Below are 23,745 nucleotides of genomic sequence, written 5' to 3'. Positions count from 1 at the left end.
TTGGTTTATTGTTTGTTGAAACATTATTAAACCCATTGAGCAGTGGTGTCGGGTCTTTGCTGGTACCGTCCAACAACAAAAGATGTGGACAGTGCTGCGGTAAGATCGAGCCAGACGATACGCAATAAACTCTACAATTTTGACCAAAGTTCAAGTCCTTGAACCAACATACCATGTACAAAGAGAATCGAGCCGAAAGCAAACTTACAAACAGCCTGCTCGACCATGCAGAACGGCTCGATTTTCCAACAAAGCTTCCATGTTGGTAATGTTTGTCGTTGACAGGGATTTACTGAAAGAAAGTTGAGGGTCACAGTTCTAGAGTTACATGGTCAAAATGCCCAAACGATTTCGTCGCAACAAAATGCTTTTGTGCTTTATTTTTCTGCTCAATCAGTCTGCCTTTTCAACCTTGGAAAGTAAGTAGGTAATTCAGTACTGGTTCCAATTGTTAAATATTACTTTTAAGTAGTCTCTATTCAACTATAAAAAGTCTAAAAAAGGATACTTGTACGTTTGTCCTTTGTGTACATCAACTCATATTTGTTGTGTAGGTTATTTTCTTTTCCTTTGGCACTATGATGTTGTAACTTGAACATGGTGAAGTTAGACGTTCTTACATTTGCAGGCCTACAGAGCTCATTGAACCAAAGCAAAGGAACAAATGCGCTAGCAGTGTTATATGTGTGCATGGTCCTTTCAGCACTTCTTTTACCATCGTTTGTTATCAGCAAATACGGTTGCAAAAAGTGCTTTCTTGGCTCCCTTGCTGCATACGGATTGTATATCATTGGTATGTTGTAGACGTTTGTTCATCCTTGAACTAAAATAGTCAAATTGTTAGACATTTAATGGCTGTGACAAGATTGCTTTGTTTGTTGTAATTACATATATATAGTCTACAATAAATATGTTAGAGTTTAGGGTCAGTTTTGAATAAATGTTGTATGGCATTAGCGCTTACAAAAGCATTAAAAATACCCAAATAATCTAACAAAAGATTACTTATTTCCAGCGAATTTTTATCCCAGCTCTTACACACTTATTCCCGCGGCAGCATTGCTTGGTATTGGATCCGGAATCTATTGGCCAACAGCTTTTGCCTACGTCACTCGCATGTCCAGCCATGCGTCGCCAAATGACTTTGCAGAATTTAAACGCATCAACAAAAATACTTTTGCAACCTTTTTTATGTTCGTGTATTGCTCTATGGTGGTTGGAAGTGCTGTCACTATTGCAATGCTGTTTACCGTTTCATCAATTGAAGATGCGTTAGGATCTAATTCAAACAATAGTTCAGTAAACGCCACCGAAACAATGAACAAAACTTGTGGTTTGTTTTATGAGAATCATGCACCTCCAAATAAAGGGACCGCGATGAGTATAAGCAATTTGACACTTTATATCATTCTGTCGGGATTTTTTCTTCTCAATGCATCATCGATGGTGTTAAGCTCTTGTTTAGACGATTATCCCGAACATATCATACCCTCTCCACAACCCGAAGCTGTTAAATTTTCGTCCGGCTTAAGTGACGAAGAAAAGAACGTGGTCGCTTCAGAAGATAACACTCCTGATGTACAAGAGCAAAATACCGAAGGAGATAAAATAAGCAGAGAGAAACATCCGTTAGGGCCCCTCAAAGCAACGTTTAGGCTGCTGGCCAGCGACCTTGTAGCGATATTGTTGCTTCCACACACCATCCACATTGGCATGGGTCAGGCGTTCCTGAGAGGAACTTATTTTGGCAACTGGATTTCTTGTAACTTTGGTGAGTATTGGTTGCTTTGGTGTGCTAAAATAATCTTTTTTACTGGTTTGATGTGCTGGGATGCTTAAATTACAACTGAAAGGACTTTTGCCAGGATTTATGATTTTTGTTGCCTGTTAAAAGTTATTTTGTCCTTTAAAAAATTCTTTTGTGTTAATCATTTGTTCTAGAGTAATGGTCAAACTACTTCAAGCTTAAAGCACACTTTAACGGCGCACTTTGCCGTACAAACAATTGACACCCTTGATGTAATATGTGAAACTGACTGCTGTTGGTAACAAATAAGAATAACATGAGGTTCTAGCGCTGTCACGATCAACCGAATCATGTTATCAAGTCAGTCATAAAAGAAACGATACACGTTACTAATATTTTTTGGTGCGTACTTTGAATATAGGCAATTTTTTTTTAAATGGTCGATTAGATCCGTGTTTTAGACACAATCGATCGTTTTTTATCGTGACCTTTTCAACTACAGACACATTAAACCACATAACAGTTTAAATTTATACAGCGGGTCATAACGCATCAGTCACATGTGCATAAAACACTCCAAGTATCTTATTAAGTTCATTGGTGTATAGTTCCCGCGAATAATTCAGGGCTTTTTCTTTTGCTGCAGGATTATATTACGTTTCGTACATGATGCTGGTCTTTTCCGTGACTTCCCTGTTGACTAGCTATACATCCGCCAAACTGCTGGCTATATTCAACCATCGCGTCTTGTTTGGCGTGTCAGTGTTCTTGGAACTGTCTGTTTTAATTACCTTGCTGTTGTGGCAGACGAGTGACACCGTTTGGCCTTTTTTTCTTGTCACCATGGCACTCGGAGTTAGTCGATCTCTACTGAAAACTCAAACTCCAAGTTTGTTTGCGAGTTTTTTCCACCACAAACAAAATCAGGCAGCATCCTTACAATCTTCTTCTGAAGCAATCGGTGTATCAATAACCTTTGGCCTTATGTCTTGTCTTTTCCCCATTTCTTTTGTCGTACTTCTACTTGTGATGTCGTTGCTCGCATACGTAATGGTAAACGTTTGCACACTGATCCGGAACAAACCGTTCCGAAAGATTAGTTAGAGGACGTTGGTAGGCTTATTGAGTTGTACCCGAAGTAATTAGTATATATATATGTATATACGTTTTATATATATATATATATATATATATATAGGTTACCTTTAAAAGTGCGATTTAACGGTCCGAAAAATTGTTTGGTTAATTTTGTATGCTTGATCAATTTGTTTTGTTTTTTGCCCCAGTGTAATTTCAGCCGGCAGCAATTAGGCTGGCAAGTGTCAACGATCGTAAAATTAATTTTTAATTCATGTTTTTTTCTTGCTGTTTCAACAAGAATTATGTAAATGAACTCGTGCGGGCCGGAAACGTTTGCACTTTATTTTCTGACTTTTTTGTGTCAATTGTTGTTGTCACAACATCGTGTATTGTGGACAGGTTCTGCGCCCCAGAACTTGTGTTACAAAGCCCCTTTTTATTTCCTTCGTAAAGTGTCAAATTTATCGCGTTTCACTCGGTGCAGCCACAAAGATTTTATCTGTATAAGAACTGGCGAAGGCGAACAGCGAGGTACAGGTTTGGACCCTAATCAAGGTTATGTGAGCTTTAAAGCGATACCCCTTTATCTTAAAAGAAGTAATTGAAACCTCGCGCCAGGGAAGTGCTACGGTTAGTTGCATTCCGCTTTTTTGTGTTAAGTAATTGCAGAGCATTGACTTCAAAACAAGTTTCAAAATCATAACTGTTCGACTAGAGCAGTGCATGGTTCCCAACCTTTTTGTAGTCATCGGACCCCTTTTATAAAATTTATCGGTCCGCGGACCCCTAACGTAATTTAATCTTTTTTTCGTTTCCCGCATTATGCGTTATTATACTTTCGTTTTGGGGGGGCAGAATTTTAACCAACCTTCACAGTCCGTTAATCTCAATAAAGTTCTGTACTGTAGCAGTCAATGCACTAAAAGAGACACAATTTTCTAGTGTACAATACTTAAAACAAAGCACAAAGAATTCTATTGTTAATGTGTGTTGTGATGTCATAATGGAGGTAACAATCACAAGTTTTCCTGATCCAAGGGTTTGATTAACAGTTTGCACTTACATACAGGATTGTAAAAACGGTTTGGGAACTTAAAAATATTGTACTGTTGTTAATGCTGCTACAAATGTTTGCCTCCACGGACCCCCTGAAACCGTCTCACGAACCCCTTGGGGGTCCGCGAACCCCAGGCTGGGAACCACCGGACTAGAGTTTGTTTGCAACAACGTTTAAGCGGCTGAAGCCTAAATGGGGAAATTCGGCTGACGTAAGACCTCACATTAGACAAATTTTGTTAAATACCGCTGAAAAAAACAAATTCCGTGAAAAATGCTGGTGGTTGGTACTAATCGGATCGGAGTGAGGTTTTTTCTAGCAGTAAAACCAACTCATACTCTTAGTCCCTAACGTTAAATTTAGTTTTTACCCTATCCCAGGCTCACTGTTAATTTGTATAACTGTATAGTTGCGCCAATTATCGCTATGTAGCCAACTTTGTCTGTCATAAACACTTTTTATGTTAGTTATAGGGTTACCATATTTTATGATACACAATCAGGGATTGAATCCCTGACAAAATATCTCGGCTGTGTTAACCCATTTTTTCTTAAACGTTTTCGTTATTTTTTCTAAACGGTCTCTTTGCCATTATTTCGAGGACTCGCGGTGCGTAAGCCTGAATGTGTATTTTAGAAAAACGAAAGTTGTTTGCAGGATTTTAGCTGTTTATGCAAAATTGCGCATAACAATGATTCAAATCTCAATTGCATTTTTGTTAGTTGTTGTTGTGTTTTCAATCACGTTTGCGCCTTGCTTCTTTACAGAGTCCAAATAAGCACAGTTTGCTTAGGTCGTATTCACTCGAAATCAGTAATAATAGATTAGTAACGTAGTAAGTGAACAGCCTTTTATAGGCTCACGAAGTAATTGCAAACGCACCAATCACATTCCTGCAGTAGGCACAAATCAAACGCGCGCGCACACACAACGCATAGCAATTAAAATAACACAAGAATGCCTCGAGCTGCGTGCTCGGGAATAGCGCGGTTGCGTTCCACAACAGTTGTCATACAATAAAGCCTATTGTTTAGCAATGGAGTCAATCGATTCTCACTTTCACTTTGATTTGAATTTATTCAGTTGCACAAACTGACGCCAAATAAGAACATGGAATTACTTCCACCTTTTCGCAGTTCCCGCAAAATGCCGCGGACCCCAGTTTGAGAACCGATGCGTTAACCTTTTTGCGATCGAAACACTTCTATTCCGGATTTAATTTAGAATATTCGGAAGTGACACGGACGGCGACACTAAAAAACGTTAGATACGATCAGTTTTTTTTAAGGTTTGGTTTGGGCGACCGCTAAGTAGTTTTAAAAGACCGCAAGTGTTTCATTTAAATACCAAAAACTGTAGTTGTAGTTGCAAGTCCAAATTTTGGGAAACCGCTGGAGAAATTTGAAAAACACCTTAAAAAAACACTGGATACGATACTCGGATCCTTGTCAATTAACTTTCTGCGTAGGCTTCTGTTTAGTTAAGTTTATTAGGCTAAGCTCACTACTCTTACTATCCTTGAAACAATAAGCACATATATCAGGGGTCGCCAACCTTTACCACTCTAAAAAACATTCGGACCAATTTCACACAGAAAAAAACAAAACAATCGGAGCCACAAAGACCTTTTCAAATTTGAAATAAAATGCCACTGTAAAAACGTTTTATATCTCACGATATTCGACCTTTTGCTGTTAGTTGGTTTCTTGCATATTAGGTACACAGTTAAAGCAAATGAAATATCCCACGTTCCCACGTAGCTTCGAATGCTGTGTTTTCTTGAGACGCGGATTTTTATTTATGTATTTAACGCGTATTGTCAGACAACTAGCAACAAACAGGTATTGTTACGCGCGCACACACACTGCAAATCGAAATTACAGTAACCTTGTCCGTTAACCTGCGCGCCGCCAGTTTACCTCTTTACGTTTCATGGTGTAGACGCGGTGGCAGCTAACTACTAGAAACTTTCTCTGTTGGTACATTAATTTCATAGTATATGTACACATTTTTTTTCTTAAACTCCGGACTTTTAAGTACATTGTAACATTTCTCCGTGACGCAGATTTAAACACTAAATTCACTAAGAAAATCCTGACGTATGGCAACCCTGTGTTAGTATATCTCCTCGAAAGCTTTGTGCCGAGAAATGTAATCCCGCGCGTGATTAATAATGATGCTAAAACGTTTTATTGTCTGTTTTAAAGTTGAAAGTTTTACAAAAGTAAGGAAATTACTGTTGTGATTTTGGTAGTTGCCTCTTTTACTAAGCCTTTTTACATGAGCGAATCGTATCGTTGATGCGCATTGTGTGACGTCACGATTTCGATTCGCCAAAGCGTAAAATTACATGGCTACCGAATCGCATTGAAGGTTTTCAGCCTTTCGCAAAAACGATATGGTGTTTATTGTAAAGTGATATACAAACATAAGGCCGGATAATTGTTAGTTTTAAAGTATTTTTAGACTGTTAGTCTATTCATTCGAAAAAATCTATATTAATTTGTTAGCAGCAGCTGTTTGCGTCTAGCTTAGACATACCAAATGTGTCAATTTGTTTATTGTGAACAGTTTAAACCAGTGGTTCTCAAACTCGGTTTTTGGGGCCGCATGCGGCTCCCAACTACTTATTCTGCGGCTCGCACCAGACCTCAGAAAACCACCAAACATTGCTATTTTAGCTTTCAAAGTAATAATCTTCAGTGATTTTCTGAAGGTTTCATTTTTTTGCGGCTCCGTACACACTTAAAAAAATACTATTTGGCCCCGACAATAAAAAAGTTTGAGAACCACTGGTTTAAACCCTCAGGAGTAGTTGGAAGAAACATTATTTGGAAGAAAACAAGTGTATAGATCGCACTCTAACTTCATTGTCTAATAAGTGCTGATTTTTAAGTTGTACATACTAAAACTGTCTTGCAAATAAAACAAATTGGAGCATTTTTGAACTATGTTTATTGGTAGCAAAACACATGTTGATTTTGCCAAAGGAAACTTCCTTAATCACTGTTATAAGTATACCAGACAAAACTAATATCAAATTATAATAAATAATAAGGATAGAAAGAATAACCTTTATCTATATTAACGGATATGGTACAGCCAAACATTGACCATGTGAAAAGCACATGTAAAACACATCCCAGTGAAAGTGCGGCTGTGTGAGCCGGAGCGCCAGCGCGCGAGCTCGAGTTTTATGTCTGTGTGGACGTCACTGCGCCAGCGGGGCAGCTCGTGGGCGTACGCTAAGCTCGCGAGAAATCTTGTGTGGATCTATCTAGCCCAGTGGTTCTTAACCTGTGGGTAATTACCCCCAAAGGGGTAATTTGGCATTTTAAAGGGGTAACATAGATTTTCTGTTATAGTTATCTTTAGATTCTTGATAATCATTACTGTAACCAGCAAACATTTTGTAATGAGGGTATAAAATTTATTCAAAATAATTCAATAAAAAGTCAATCTTAATAGATTTCTCGGCGTCCTGCCACATTTTCAAAATAAAGAAGAAGTAACTTCGATGGCAAACGTTGTCATGCGCTTCTACTCTAAAAGTCTCAATGTTTCACTCATAGCCATGCTATTTGTGATGTCATAAAACTAGAAAGAGTCTCGCGTAAATATCTGTTTCGTATACAATTGACGGTATAGTCCAGTAAGCTATATTAGGTGATGTTTTTCTAAAAAGGGGTAATTGATATCCATCAAAACATTTTGTGGGTAACAACAGAAAAAAGGTTAAGAACCACTGATCTAGCCTAAGCGTATTCAAACCACCTGTGCCGAGCGCATCGAGAATCGAAGAAGTCTAATACGCTTTGCCTTGTTTCTTTTTCGAAAACGAGAGAAATGCGTTGCGAATAAGCGTATCGAATACGCTTAAACGCTCCATGTAAAAAGGCTTAGTGGTATACTGAAGCCGCCAGCAGAAACATTCGATTGCTAGCACAGGTCTGCGATGAACCTTCAATTTCGACGAAACAGATGGCTTTTGTGCTTTGTTTTTCTATTTAATCAGTCTTCTTACGTAACTTTGGAAAGTAAGTGCATTGATAATTTCACTTATGTCAAGCGTAAAATAACAGTATATGTCCAGGCAGTGGTTAGCTCTGTACGTTGCCTTTTGTGTTTGAATCTCCAGTTACAACATGTTGTGATTTTTGTGAAACTCAGGCCTTCAAAGTTCGCTGAACCAAAGTAAAGGAACCAACGCTTTAGCTGTTTTATACGGGAGTTTGGTCCTTTCAGCACTTCTGTTACCATCGTTCGTAATCGCCAAAATCGGTTGCAAAAGATGTATTACATGTTCCATGGCCTTATATGAGTTGTACATTGCAGGTAGTGTTGCTAAACCACGTACTGGTGTATCTAATGATAAAACATTAGAAACATATCAAATTAGATTAGGTTCCGACTTACGGTAAATACCGCATGCATGTAAACCAGTATTGGTCTTAATCAGTTTGCAAATAACGTGTATATGTATTGATAGTAATTTAGTTACAAACAGTCATTCTATAATAATGTTTCAGCAAACTTCTATCCCAGCCCATTTACGCTTATTCCAGCGGCTGCTTTGCTTGGTGTGGCAGCGGGGGTGCTGTGGCCAACAGTTTTCACTTACATCACTCGCATGTCAATTCATGCAACGAAAAACAACTTCAAAGAATTCAAACGCATTAACAAAGAAACTTTTGCAACCTTCTTTTCGTTTGTGCACTGTTCGATGCTGGTCGGTAGTTTGGTGATGATTGTCATGCTTGTTTCCACTTCTTTTGTTAGAGAAGAATCTCGTGACAATGCAAACAACCCTGCAGTAAACGTTACTGGAAAGGCAAACAAAACCTGCGGGTTGTTTGACGACAACGCAATACCAGACGACAACAAAGCGGCACTAAACATTACTGACCTAACTCTGTACCTCATATTATCCGGATTTTTGCTCCTAAATGGTTTGGCGATGGTGCTAAGTTTGTTTTTAAACGATTATTCCGATGGTATAATTTTTGAACCGGCTCGCACAGAATCACAGGTTGACGAATCGGTGATCTTATCTAATCCAAATGGAAATAAATTAGATGATTACAAAACGTCGGACAATTCAGAGGAAATTCACCACACAGGAATGAAACAACATTCAATGTCGCAACTAAAGTCCACCCTGAAACTGTTAGCAAGCGACCTGGTGGCAATTTTGATTTCACCCCTAACAATTCACGTTGGAATGTATCAAGCATTTGTGAGAGCAACCTTCTTTGGCAGCTGGATTTCATGTACTTACGGTAAGTTTTGTACGGTCGTTTGTAGCTTTTGAACGGGTGGCTGTAAGCTGAAGACTCTTTTATTTGGTAGGCGGTCACATTGGGGATGAACTTGGTAAATAATTTAATGCAAACGCATAAAATCTAAACTCCTTATAATTACCACTTTTATACCTTGTAGGTTTGAATTACGTTTCATACATCATGCTTGCATACTCTTTGACGATGGTGATTTCGAGTTACGCCTCTGTGAAACTTCTGTCTTTATTCAACCATCGTGTGCTTTTTGGTGGTGCCACGTTTTTGGAACTGCTCACCTTGACAACGTTGTTGCTGTGGCGTACAAGTAACCCTACATGGCTCTATTTCCTACTATCTATCGCATTTGGGTGCAGCCGATCCCTGCTAAAAACTCAAACCCCGAGTTGCTTTGCTGCCTTTTTTCAGCATCAGCAGGTTGAGGCTGCATCATTACAAACATCTTCAGAATCTATCGGCATAGCTGTAACTTATGGTATAATTTCCTTTATGTTGCCAATTCATGTATTATTGCTGTTAGGTACAACATCATGTCTCGCCTACTTGCTCTTTTTTGTGTGTAGCATGATTCAGAACAAACCGATTCGAATACTTACATGTGATTAAAGAAACTTTTTTGTGTTCTGTGTTAATTCTACGAAAAAAAAACTATCATTCAACAAATTTGTCCCTCAACTGGTGTGATGGTAACCAATACTACTTGTTGTTTTTTCAAGAACTTATTTTTGCTGATTTATGCAACCTGGTGTACGAAACGCTTGTTCAGTATTTTCTAGAACCTACCACAGTAACCGCAGCATTTATCAGGTGACAAAAATATGACAGGTCGATACACCTGAATCTAATAGTGGTAAATTGACCAACTGTCGGAGTAACAACCATACATTTCGTAAATTTACTTTCAGCAAAATTGCTGTAAGAAAATGAGTGGATAAGAAAATGTTAACGAGGACTGAGATCTTAACCATGAAGCTGCTGTTCACTTGAGGCGCTACAGGGTTGTTATCCCACGTGAAAGTTGAAATTAACTGATAAATAATAACAAACTTATCCACTAAGTCACCTTAAATGCGGTTTTAGCATTCGAATTTTTGCAGGTTTCGATAATTATCAAATTGTAATTTAGGAGAAAAAAATTGCCTGAAATATTTTCATGATCATTTATCTCATCTACAGCAATAATTTTTAACCGGTGTTCCGCGTAACACTCGTACTCCGTGACTGATCGGCGGGTGTTCCGCGAGAAATTTGTTAGTTAGACTACATTACATAAAACACCGGTCAAAAATCACTGATTTTACACAAAGGGCGCACACAGCTTTTCTTTAAAGAAGTATTTTTTACTATCACCAGTTTGAATATTCCTTTGCGATTTGCTTTATGGATGTGGAAATTTGATGTGGAATATTTAGACTCGTTGTGTAATTATGAGATTGTAATTGCGTTGGTGTTCCGCTAGATTATTTTAATACATGAAGTGTTCCGTGGCACCGCACCAAATCAGCTAAAAACGATGACTTCACAGATTTGTTTTCTGACTATAAAAAATCTCCAATTAGAAATGACATAATATACGACATACGGTTGCATTACCAAGACTGAAGCGGGTGATAAATATATGCAAGTTTACTCGACGCTTTGCTTTTGAGATTGCACCATACCGAGTAATGCCATTTAATCATTAACAAACCTCACTTTTTATGAGAACTAACCATCCGTTGTTTATCCGACAATCCCGCAACGCTCCCTTGCTTGCTTGGCATGTCGAGCGTAATCTTTTTTGGCAAACAGATTTTGACCAAAACATTTCCGCTGTAGAAGCAATACTTCGATGTGCGCAAATAGTTAGTTACACTTTAGGTTTCACCTTTGCTGCAAACGGTGAGATATATACGGTGTGGATTGATGAGAAGTAATCATTGGACGGCGACAAGTTGTACTAGTGCTTTTAAGTAAAATTGCTTTATGTTAAATTTCAGACAATTTTGTATGTAACCATAAACCAGGTTCGTTCTGTAGCAATAAAGTCAAAAATCTTCTGATGGGAAATCCGGATCACGCTATGGTTAATACTGTGTCGGAAGGAGTGCAGAATTTATCATTTGCGTTTGACGATTCTAAACCGGTCAACATACCTTATTGCAATGGGTAAGTAAAAAGTTCCTCCTAAATTCATGTGATTACTTAAATATTAAATTTACCTTTTGTCAATTTAATAATTTCTGGATTTAAATACTTAACTTTATTGCCTCCATACTTTATATTGGCTTAAAAATCCGTGCACATTAGCCTACATGTGACAAAAGGTAAGATTGGACCTGTTTCCAGCAAGTAAACCTGTTGCGGTCGCTCTTTCACGAGAACCAATTTTAATCTTCCCGGTAAAACCGCTTCAATTTGGGTACCAGCACTGATAAATAGGCACTGCGTGAACACACTAATATTGTCATGACTGCATTAAGTCACTCAAAAACCGCAATTTTCTCGATTATACTTGAATAAAGCAATGGCGGATTTTGTGATGCAAACACGAGAGTCAGGCTGTAAGACATAAACTATTAAGAAATACCGATGTTGATATTTAAATGGGTTTTTTGTTAAGATCCTCAATAACTCGAGTCCGGAGCACAATTTAGCACTCGAACTAATTTGCTGGCTCGACTTGACTTCTCACTTCTCGACAACCCAAGAAACTTTGTTTACAACTATAGCAGTGGTTCCCAAACTTTTTCACTATTTCCTCCAAACGGTCCCTTTGCCGTAATTTCGAGGGCTCGCGGTCCTTAAGCCTGAATGTGTATTTCAGAAAAACGAAATTTGATTGCAGAATTTTAGCTAGTCATGCAAAATAGCGCACAACAATGACCCAAAGACAGTATTTCACATCAGACAAGACAAAAAACATTACGATTGTGCGCGAACAATTGCATTTTTGTTAGTTGTCATGCAATAAACGCTATTGTTTAGCAATGAAGACAGTCGATTCTCACTTTTACTTTGATTTAAACTTATTCAGTGGTACAAACTGACGCCAAATAAGATTATAGAATTACTTCAACCTTTTCGCGGTCCCCACAAAATTGCCTAACGGACCCCTAAAGGACCACGGACCCCAGTTTGGGAACCGCTGAACTATAGCGATGCAACTAAACGCTACAACTTGCTAACTAGCCGAATCAAAAGCTATCTGAGTCCTAATAAAAGATCTAGGAACAAACAAGAATTATAGACTCCAACTTGTAATTTGAAAGTAAACACTAACCAACAGAATCTATAAGTAGCTCTACTTAATTTTAATGTAGACTAGGCTATTTGGGCTCTCCTGCTTTTTGTTATGAGACGTAGGCCTAGAGCTTAGGCTACATAGCGTTTTAAGTAGGATTAGGGGAAAACACAAATTCACACAGGTGATTACAATGAATGACAAAGAACGATACATCCATCAGTGGTACTTGAAAATAATTCAAATGTAAAATATTTGCTCATACAAGATCTGGTATAACGTAAGAATGTAGAAATACTCTAAAATTGCCTGGTGGGCCCGAAGGGGTAGATCTACTAACACAAGAAGTCATGGCACAGGCCTGATAATTTCCGATAAGTGGCGCAACGGAGCATAAGCGTTTGCAATGGTTATAACCCAAGGACCGTGAACCCCAGGTTGTGTTCCGTTGCAAGTAATCTGTTAAAGGCACTGTTTTTGGAGTGACTTGAATGAGATTACTTTAGGCTCGGCCTGGTGTTGCCAAAAAACGACTTTTTCGTTTCGGTTCAAATATTTGCTTTCGGTTGCATAAATAGTACATGAAACATATTGATTTTAAAAAATTGCATCGTCTCATGGAGGGCCTACCATAAAATGCCTTTGTTGCCTGTTTCCAAATACCACGCAGGCCTAGGCTGTGTTCCGTGGGCGAGCTTTGAAAAAGAAGAGCAAACCAAAACTACATTTTAAATTAGGCTAATTATCACTTTAACGTGGTACTTTAAGGCGGCGTTTCATGATATTGATCAAATTCAAAAGAATTAATCGCACAAACCTCCAATGTAGGTCGTTGCAAAGGGTTTCGTAAAAAAAACATGGCACTTTTTTGTTCCGGTTTCGCACGTTTTTACTGCTAGTCACGCTTTATCGATTGCGACTTCTTGCGCAACATTTTTCGACAACGAATGGTACTTGAAGTCTGGAACACGGGATTTCCCGTCATGCAGTATTTGATAGAAAGAGGTGTTTAGACTTTCAGTATTTCGTGCAATATATCGTTTGGCAAGCGAGCTCTTCGCAAAACAAGTAGGTCGGGAATCGGTATGCCAAATGGATTATTTCCACCTGCTGTGTTGTGTCTCGTTTCCTGCGATTTTGCTGTGTTGTAAGTTTGTAACTTGTAATCGATCAGCTGACTGGGTCTGGTTTTGCGATTACAGACAAAGCTGATTATCGTTTTACCGTTATCTCGCATGCCATCTGCGCATCACTCACTCACTGTTCTGTTTTTGTTTATTGAACTACGTTAAAAATTTCACAAATTTTGTTATTGATACAGGAAAGTTCAAAATCGCACAATGACAGAAGAGGCGTTATTAGGGAGCAAAAATGATGGAGATTTATCTCATGTAAAAGCAACTAGAACCGATTTTGGACATGCAGACAGGCAAGTCCAACCAGGCTTGGAACTCAGATTCGAAAATCTCAGTTTCAAAATCAAGGACAAACAAATTCTTGAAGATGTCAGTGGGACTGCTCACCCTGGCAAAGTTATGGCTGTAATGGGACCCAGTGGTAAGTGTATTCCATTTTTGTAATGTAAATTGGTAATGAAGTGCTTCGATAGGACACACATAAAAACTAAGTATACTATTATTCATTATTAGCATACTGGTATATTATGGTTATTAGCATATATGTAACGCCTTGCAAAATAAAATGTGATTAAATTTTTCTAGTTTCTCAAAACTAGGTTGACATTAAAATGTAAAAATCACACTAATACCTGTAACATACAAGTTTTACCAGCACTTAATCGATGAAGGCTTTACACCAACACTTTACTCATCACTGTTTGTCTGTTTATGTTTTAATAAACACAGAAAATTATGTAAACTTTGAAGTTCCACAGTTTGAAAATGCAGAAATTTGGCAGAATTCGTTAAATAAACCTTTGTATGTGTATGTAGAATGAACATATACTGGTGTATTGTTTTAGTTTCATCTTTACCATTCTTCATTAACACTTTTACCAAAAGTTTTGTATGGTTTGAGCAATATACATGTTATTTGTACCCTATTTTTGTAATTTTACTTACCATTATGATAGGAGTCAAAACGAAATGGCAATGATGTTGTTAAAAAATTGCAATAATTTTCATTTTACTAAATATAAATGGTGGATTCAATCATTTATTTAGCAATGTGTTTCAGACATTTTGTAGAATGTGTGTTGTTTTGCAACATTATAGGTTCTGGTAAAACCACATTGCTCAATATTATCGGGGGAAGAGTGAAATGTTCAAACTGCAAGGCAACCATTGGCGGCCAACCCCTCACCAAAAAAACTCGAAGAAAAATTAGCTATGTTTTACAGCAGGACATTTTCTTTCCAAATTTGACTCTTCAACAGACGCTTATGGTGAGTTTAGCATTTAGTTTATTTTTATTCAGCAACTATGAAGCAGTATTAAAAGCGTTTGTTTCGAATCAATTGGACCACAGTTTAGTGCTTTATGTAATAAATAAAATTTTCCAATTGTGTGTCTTTTACAGTTTTGTTTTATTGCAGTTCTCTGCAGAACTGAGACTTCCTGAAAGTATGCCGCTACAGACCAAAAAACAAATTGTTGCTGAACTAATTGAGCAACTAGACATGGAAAAATGCAAACATACCAGTAAGACTTATTTGGCCTATTTACCTTATTTTACGTAAAACTTATGAGTTTATTGATTGCTACTTTTTTTTAGCCCATTGACAGGTTTTGTAAACAATGAAATACATATATGTTTACTTGACTTAGTTTTATATCGATCGGTCTGGATTTACGAAATTAATACTGTATAACCAAACGAATATTGACAGTCATTTGAAGCCAAACCCTTGCTAGGTGACAATGACTAAAAAGTAAACGAGTCTTTGTTACATTTTTGTTAAGTCATCGGGGACAATATGACAAGAGGTTTGTCTGGTGGAGAAAAGAAACGTGCCAACATTGCCAATGAGCTGCTCACCGATCCAGCCGTGCTTTTACTTGATGTAAGTTACCTAATTTAACTTTCCTTTAGAAATGAAGTATTCTTGACCACGGAGGGATAGAAACAAAATCATAGGGTGCATTTATTTGCCTTCAACAATTAATGAGCAAAAATCCTTTCAGGTATAGGTAGGTTATTGTGGCTTTTAGGTATAGCTTAGCCGTAGAAATAAAAAAAACAAACCAAGTCCCCCCCCCCAAAAAAAAAAACAGGTGACTCGTAGAAATGACCCCAGCTTGAACCGACTGTGCAAACAAACCTTGCCCTTTACAAAGACTGCGATACGTCACATATCACGTGACCAAGGCATGTTGGGTACAGGTCGCGGCCGCAAATTTGGCGAACTCCGGCGCTCTTGAATTATCGATCGTTGGTGGTTGGAAGTGAAACGGGTTTGTTGCGCATGCCTTGTTATGCGTACGTGACTATCTATAGCATTTCACCGGGTCGCTGACTGCATTTTGAATGAAGAACAGAATTTCTAGTGCCTATAGTCTAAACACCCGCTTTGAAATGTTTTAGTTGACTTCAATATTCCATGTAAAGTATGCATCGAAAGCGTTTGTTAAATTGGAAAGTTATTGTTTGAATATTGCATTTGTACGCGCAAGCCTTCGCTTGATACACCAAAACCTTTCAAGCCAACATAATTGTTTCAAAACTAATATTGTTCGCGCGTTCTAGCCTAAACCCGCTTGACAGTAAGGGCACAGTAGAACACCATTCACATTTCTATTGGAGAGTTCTCGAGTTTCATTAAACTCTTGTGCCCCTGAACTGAGTTGATATGCCCAAGGCAACCATTGTAAGCAGCTAAATTCGGGGAGAGCTGAAGCAAAACATCAGTTTCCTCATGATTATCCGTGCGTAGATACTTGTAAACAAGCAACGGGGTAACCGCAAACTTGATGGCGCTTGGACTGCAACGGGAATAACCACAGCCGAACGACGGTGCCATGTATACTTGTGTCTTTTCGCGATATTTAGTCCGATTACACTGCAAGAAGCGTGCAACTGTGACTTTGTTAAATGTTCTGGGCTGTTTCCGATCGTGACTTCTTTTTGCGCACAACTCATAACACGAACCGGAATCGATGGAAGTTGCCTTCGTTCCAGAAACAAATGTACCTTCCGGTTTTTCGCCATCGAGTGTATTAATGAATTATACAAGTTGTCCTTGTATAAATGTACTTTTCATTTTACTGGTTTGAAAACCAAGCATCCGAAAAATTACGTGAGAGCATAGCTACGCCATCGTGAAATGTTTAAATAGTCAATTACACTGTGATTGTAGTAAAAATGCTTCCTTTTTTACAGGAACCAACATCAGGCCTAGACAGTAGCACGGCTTATGCTTTAACCTTGTCTTTAAAGAAGTATGCTGTGCACAGCGGAAAGACTGTGATGATGACCATTCATCAACCATCCATTCAAGTAAGCATTTTTGTCACATCACCATTTTTTGTTAGTTTCGAAATTTACAGAGCGATTTGAACTTTACACATGAGCCCATTGTGATTTCCAGTCCTCTGTTAAGAGTAACCTTTTTGTTTCGCAAGCGTCTGACGTGCGTCTGTCTTGGTATTTGTTTTAATGACGTTGCGAATTTTGCTGGCCAATACACGGTCAACGTTCAACTATACCTTTAAGCGCTTACTAGTCGCTAAGTAGATAGAATGTTTGTTTTCAATATTCACTTGAGTTTAAAGCTGTGAATTGGGGTTACCGATATACGGGAAGTCTGTCACTTATGTAAATATTCGGTCTCAAATTTTCGTGCAACTACCACGCAACGAAGGGATATAAACATACACAAAGCGTTTTGCGAATTCATGTCCCTAAGCGGCTTAACACGTCACGCTGCTGACGTGGATGTGGTTCCCGATTTGGTAATCCCAGTCATACCGTTTGTTGTCTGTTACACAACCTGTGGAATCAGGTCTTTTGAACGTGCGCAAACATACTTGCATTCATTTTGTGGTTTATATAAAATACAATCTGTAAAATATAACTTTTTACTGTGTGTTTGCTCATTCAAACAATTCCAACGAGCAATATTCTTTTTTTTTCTTTAAAGCTGTTTAAATATTTCCTAGAACGTTTCCTGCTAACTATATGCAGTATGTTGAAACTTGTTTTAATCGACAGTGACTGAGTGCTGCGTGTATGTTTTGCCATTCAACCTCCTTAAATCCAGAAATTTTAGGCTTGTAATAACAACACAATCGTTTCTTTCTACAGATGTTTGTTCAGTTCGACACTGTGCTTCTGTTATCGGGAGGTCAAATTGCGTACTACGGATCACCCAAAGATGTGCTGCCACTGTTTAATGAGCTCGGCTACAACTGTGATGTAACAAGATACAACCCTGCTGACTTTATACGTGAGTCGTGTGTGGTCCCGTCGTGAAGCAGTGTTATACTGGGGCTGGCAAAAATTGGAGGCATTTCAAACGATTGCCAAGTTTTACTGCTAAAGTTAATGTGATATTAAAAATTCCACCTCTTTATGTTTAAAACTGGATCAAATGTCAGGTATTGTACAAATGACATGTTCTGTTTGTACTGAAAAGTTTTGCTGATTTTAAATTGTCGGAACTTGATGCAGCAAGATACTTCTCGCACCAGCAAATGATATGATGCTGCGTACAGCCACTGTTTAAACAGGAGTGTTTTACGAAGCACTCTACACGATTTCCTCCTGTTGCGCAACATTCACTTTAATTGGTTTCACGGATGTTGCGCAACCAAGAATGTTCGCAACTGAAAATGCGACGTTTTGAATTTAATCGTTTGTTTCAAACTTAAATGTTACGCTGACCACTTTTGTGCGGTCAGCATTTTATTTACGTTAAACCCAGTAACATTGTTCACAATGCCCTTTCTAAGTAACTTGAATATGTACGTGTCATTATGAAGGGAAATAGGAATTTGTGCGATACAATAAGCTACTTGTATATTTTTCTCATACATTTTCTCCATGCAGTTGATATTGTAAAATCTGGTGAGGACGCTTCAAACAAGTTAATAAGTGCCAGCAACCGGAGAAGACTCACCGAGGTGGATTGTCCAATCCTGAAATCAACAGTCAATGCTTTTGAGGCAAAACTATCTGGAAAAGGTTGGTTCGATTCCTACGAACGGTTGTAAACTAATTATGGGTCCCCTTCCCTGAAGGGGACACATATTGTTTTTGTCTATATTTTTTTTTTCTTTTTTTCTTTTTTTCTTTTTTTCTTTTTTTCTTTTTTTCTTTTTTTCTTTTTTCTTTTTTCTTTTTTTCTTTCTAACGCAGATTTGTTCCCACGTTTTGGTCAAGAAAGAATGGTTCAAACTTTTTCAAATTTACACACATTACAGATATTGGTCTAAAGATGGTCCATGTAAATTTTGACCCCATTTGATCCCTTGGTTCACCCACAGCCCCCCAAAACGTGAAATTTTTAGCGCGGCTATTGTTCCCACGTTTTGGTCAAGAAAGAATGGTTTAAACTTTTTCAAATTTACACACATTACAGATATTGGTCTAAAGATGGTCCATGTGAATTTTGACCCCATATGACCCAGAGGTTCACCCACAGGCCCCCGAAACATAAATGTGTCTAACGCTCGTTTGGTCAAGAAAGACACTGTAGGCAGAAGTACCAAGAGAGTAACTCACTGGTTTACGATAGCGGGAGGGCTCAGCTTGACGTCGGACAGACGTTTTACGAGACGTGGTTTCAGTGATTAGAAATCAGCTGTTTTGCACAGCAATGCTATGTCGTTTTATTAAGTTATCACTCACATTTTTAGTTTTGGCGAAGGTTTCACACCTATGACGTGATTTAAGCCTAATAAGCGTGCTTCGGTTTTGTATAAGTCAAGAAAAACTTTGTTAATAAAAGTTAAGATGAAAAAATTAACTTGACTTTTTTGCCAAATAAGTTTTTTTTAAATGCTCGCCGTCAGGTTGGCCGCCGCATGATCACGGGTTACTTAAGGTCAACTAGTCCGTATTACAAACACAGCACAGAACTTTTTTCAAAACGTAGCGTTTTTTTGACAATCAATTAAGGAGTCAATACTCAAGGCATGTATAAATTAGGCTTAACAGTATTGTTGAACACGAATGACGGCGTGCTATTGAAAACGGTGTCAAAAGGTCAAACAGTCGTTTGGCGTGTGCACCCTGAGAGGTTACTACAGGTCAATGGTACTCGTTTTGCGAAACAAAGTTAAATGAAAAACAATTTGTTATGTATACACTTGTAGCAAAATGCTTTTTAATTTAAAGTGTCTGTAACACCACTGTTACAGCTTTCTAAAAAAAATTGTGTTCAAAACCCGACCTTGAAGGACTATATCTGGGTCAAAGCAAGAGATTAGATTTAAGTATTTGTTACGTTTTTTTAATTTTGTAATTACATGACAATAATAGTGCAAAAAGAATACGAACATTTTTTTTTTATTGTTGGGTTAATGCTTTCTAAAAATTTGTCCTTAAGAATGTAAAAACCACCGCAACATTTGTTTACTGTAAATCCGCACAAACGCGCGTGTGGGGACCCATCAGTTTTTGTTTACAAAAACAATCATATGTGTAGATCAAATGATGTGTATAGTTAATTGGTAAATATCGTATAGAATATATAAAATGGAAGTATATCAGAAAGCCACTCTTCTAGTTTGCTTTAATATAATGTAGCGGGAAGAGAATTTACATAGAACTTGTTTAAAACTGCAAGCGTGTTCGAATTTTTATATTTGTGACAACTTTTTACAGATGAAGTGGTAGTTATTCGGGACTCACCAACCACTGTTGAGGATTTGAATGACAACAACTCGATCCCGATGAGCAAAATACCTGACAGCGAAAACCAACTGAACGGGGATCGACACGTATCACGTGATACAGCCGAGCCAATGAACGGTGAGTTCTTTGTGTCTGATCTGCAAATAAGTGTGTTATGTGGTTTATCGTCGAATGCGAGGAGCTTCAATGTCGATGTTTATCTCTTGGTAAACATGCATACTTTCATATTTTTGCTAAACGGGGATTACCTTGGTTAACAAATTATGGAAAAAATTAAGAATCGGGTTTACGTGTTTGTGTGTTTGAAGGTAAGTCGACATGTGCTTGCTCTAACTTACAGGTTACTCTTTTAAAAATATAAAACAGATATTTAAACAGGAAAATGTCCTTTTGCAGGTCACGCTACAAGTATAGAAAGTCGTGCTCCCAGCAATAATTCACTTGACGAAGATGAAAAGAGGTGGCCGACGTCATCACGCAAACAGATTGCTGTCCTCGCGGTGAGAAGTTTCATCCAGGGAAAGTAAGTGTCGTTTTTGTATGGCGTATTGTTATCCTAAATGTATTATGTTCATGACAGTGGTTTTAATAAGCAAATAATAATTTTGCCATTCTGTTTATCTGTTTCCGACTTTTGTCTGTCTATTAAGACCAAAATTATTCTAAAACTGTTACTATCAACAGTAGATTTGGCTTTGTTGAAAAGTTTTGAGTTTTAAGATGATGAGGTTTTATGCTGCTTAAACTTGAAAAAGATAAGGATCACATTGTATTAATTTAAAATTAATGTTTTTCAAATGAAACTTGCTGATAGGTTTTAGTCCTGTTAAATTAAAGATACCGATCTTAAAAGCCGAAATCCGTTCGTATTTTATCGTTACAATTTCTCCATTATTCTCCTTTCCTCTGCAGCTAAACCACATCTCATACACATACGGACCAAAAACCATAACACAGATTTTTTGAGCGATTATTTTACATTTCTGTTTATCTCTTAGATATCGCTATCTGTCAACGCTAAAGTTCATCAAGACGTTCGGAGTGGCGCTGATTTGTGGTCTTGTGTGGTGGCAAGCCGGTAGGGGAGAGATTCAAGAGAGTGTGGTCGTCGATCTTACGTCTGTCCTTTTCTTCGTCAACGTTTTTAACTCTTTTAACTCACTCTTCGACGTGCTTGTTGTGTGTAAGTATTTATAATGACTCGAGCTGGAAAGATGTTGAGTTTGGTACTATTGCATATAATGCTCACATAAACGATAATAGTCAATAGATTATTATCTTTGATCATTGCTTTGGTATCTTAAAGCAAACATGTTTACTAAAATTTGCCTTTTTTGCAGTCCCAAGCGAAAGAGAAGTTGTGAATAAAGAGCGTATGGGCGGGTCGTACCGTTTATCGTCCTACTACATTGCAAAGACCATAAGTGAAGCGCCATTGACGATAGTGCTACCAAGCATATCTACCGTGATTGTGTATTGGATGGCTGGACTCAATGGTTTCAACGACATCTGGGCGTTTTTCGGTACATGGCTCGTCATGATACTTGTCACATTCACTGCCCAATCATTAGGTACGTACGATTTCTATTAGTTGTGTTGAGCATTTGGTTTTGTGAGCTTCGTAGACAAGATGTTGCTTTTACCTTATGTCCCAAGTGATGACGCATTTGCGGGAATCTCAGTCATGTTTTACGGCCAATTCCAACCTTCGCCAAGCATTCTATTTGAAAGGGTTGATGCTTATGACATCCTCAAAATCTGCATGTCACGTTACCTTAAATCTTCGTCAGCATTTTGTGGTGTGTCATTGCACGATCGACAAATATCCTTCCAACATGTGACGTATTAGTCAACAAATCTTATCGGAAAAAACGATAAAACGAATGCTGCTAGCTACACTGGGCCGTGAGAAACCGATATAATTAGGTCAAACGTCGGAAACGCCAAAGCTAAATTTACTACCTGCCCTACGTAACGTTAGCAGAACTGTTACCATTGTTTGTTCAATTTTGTTTGTTTTGGTCGATAGCTTTTGTGCTGTTTACTTGCTTCGCTTGTTTAATTTATTATCCAACATTAGATCTGAAGCCTGGGTAAGATCGAGACTGACAATCAAACTGCGCTTGCAAATAGCTATTTAAAAATATATTCGCCTATAAATTCAAGGCTATTCCAGGAATTCTTAACCAGGGTTTAACAATCCTTTCGGAGATTTTTTTATAAGGGATTGAAGAGCGACCTCAAAATCATGCAAGAGCTTTTCCTTTTCGAAGTAGTTCAAATTTAAAAATATAATAGTTATAACAACCCATATGATATTACAGGAATGTTCGTAAGCACGGCGACAATGGATTTTGAACACGGTTTGGTGCTTGCCATATTCCTTATGATCTCATTCATGCTTCTTGGTGGATTCTACGTGAAGAACATTCCACCGTGGTTGAGTTGGATGGCTTACCTCTCGCCCATCTACTTCTCATGGTCTCTTATGCTTCTTCTCGAGTTCAACTCAGATACCAGAGTCTTGTAAGTCCATGTTTATGTTTAGCTAGTTTGAATAGCAAATTAAGAAGTGAATTTATTGCTAAAACTGGTTCAAGTTTCGTTTCTTTCCCTGTAACTTTTAATTAGGGGACAACATGTTTTGTGGTGTTACAAAGAGTTACACGGGATGTTAATGTCACGCAATTGACTCTGTGTTTGGTTTAGAACAATGCTTGCATGAAACAAACAATGTCCACGCCCTGCCCTGACATAAAAAAAGCAATTTATTTTAACAAATGATTTTTTTAGATGCGACAATACAACTAGCGCCTTCGAGTCTTGTGTCAGCACTCCAGAGCGAAATTCAACCGGCTATGTGCTCTCTAGCGACATCCTGCAGTCAAACTCTGTCAATGATCCTGCCTGGGTTTGCGTTGTATCTCTGTTGGCTATGTTAGTCGGGTTCCGTGTTATTGGTTACATCATGCTGCGTCTTTTCCACAAGCCTATCGTTAAATAGTTCCTTTGCCTAATTTATTCTCTTTCTCTACTCATAAGAGGGTCGTTTATCGCGGAGCTTCTGGTGCTTTGTTTTGTGTTCTTATGTTAGATAACGTGCTTTGTACTCCGAAGGAATACGATGAATGACTTAGTACAATTTTTTGTATTTAATTATCAGTATGGAGCCTCGCCACACCTCACCTTATACACAGGTGCAATCTTCTTTCTAGTAGCGATTCCATTTTTCTTTCCCTTTCCTGCGGTTCTGCAATCCGCTACAATACAAGTGATTTACTCAACAGCATTTTTCGTCATGACTATTTTTACTGGACTTGGTGACAAAAAGCCATATTTTCATTGAGATTGTGAATCTACAGGTTTTTCATCAGCATTTTCGCCCCTAGTTCAAGCCTTTATAAGCTGGGTTTGATTACTTACTGCGGTCCCTATTGTTGACCAGGTCGTGCCTATGCTAGTGGCATACGGACAGAAGAAGAAAGCTTTCGTAATATGAATAAAGCATATAGCTAAGAAAGCTAGT

The 23,745-nt window shown here is 38.1% G+C and overlaps 3 protein-coding genes across 6 annotated transcripts; all 3 read left to right on the top strand.

Moving 5' to 3' along the window:
* Positions 1-288: 288 nt before the first annotated feature.
* On the top strand, positions 289-2,879 carry LOC145230455 (protein unc-93 homolog A-like). The gene is made up of 4 exons (XM_080095886.1): positions 289-419; positions 629-793; positions 1,016-1,771; positions 2,394-2,879. Exons 1-4 carry the CDS (start codon positions 329-331, stop codon positions 2,849-2,851), a joined length of 1,470 nt encoding a protein of 489 aa, XP_079952012.1. The 5' UTR covers positions 289-328; the 3' UTR covers positions 2,852-2,879.
* A 5,312-nt stretch (positions 2,880-8,191) lies between these two features.
* LOC145229549 (putative potassium channel regulatory protein unc-93) lies at positions 8,192-9,800 on the top strand. Its single transcript, XM_080094903.1, has 3 exons — positions 8,192-8,219; positions 8,414-9,163; positions 9,324-9,800. Exons 1-3 carry the CDS (start codon positions 8,192-8,194, stop codon positions 9,785-9,787), a joined length of 1,242 nt encoding a protein of 413 aa, XP_079951029.1. The 3' UTR covers positions 9,788-9,800.
* Positions 9,801-13,284: 3,484 nt separating this feature from the next.
* On the top strand, positions 13,285-23,508 carry LOC145228187 (uncharacterized). 4 transcript variants are annotated; one of them, XM_080093190.1, is made up of 14 exons: positions 13,285-13,551; positions 13,726-13,961; positions 14,639-14,808; positions 14,959-15,064; positions 15,326-15,426; positions 16,743-16,859; positions 17,667-17,808; positions 18,411-18,545; positions 20,190-20,336; positions 20,598-20,742; positions 21,218-21,402; positions 21,560-21,790; positions 22,544-22,745; positions 23,013-23,508. In XM_080093190.1, the coding sequence occupies exons 1-14, from the start codon at positions 13,490-13,492 to the stop codon at positions 23,221-23,223; spliced, it is 2,190 nt and encodes a 729-aa protein (XP_079949316.1). In that variant the 5' UTR covers positions 13,285-13,489; the 3' UTR covers positions 23,224-23,508. The 4 variants fall into 4 exon arrangements, with proteins under 4 accessions (XP_079949316.1, XP_079949318.1, XP_079949317.1 ...); XM_080093192.1 differs by having other exon boundaries at positions 13,415-13,472; XM_080093191.1 differs by having other exon boundaries at positions 13,480-13,551; positions 20,616-20,742.
* Positions 23,509-23,745: the final 237 nt, after the last annotated feature.

The sequence above is a fragment of the Phallusia mammillata genome, chromosome 5 (assembly GCF_965637545.1).
Source record: "Phallusia mammillata chromosome 5, kaPhaMamm4.hap1.1, whole genome shotgun sequence".
Taxonomy (NCBI): Eukaryota; Metazoa; Chordata; class Ascidiacea; order Phlebobranchia; family Ascidiidae; genus Phallusia; species Phallusia mammillata.
This window is presented reverse-complemented; position numbering and strand designations above follow the sequence as displayed.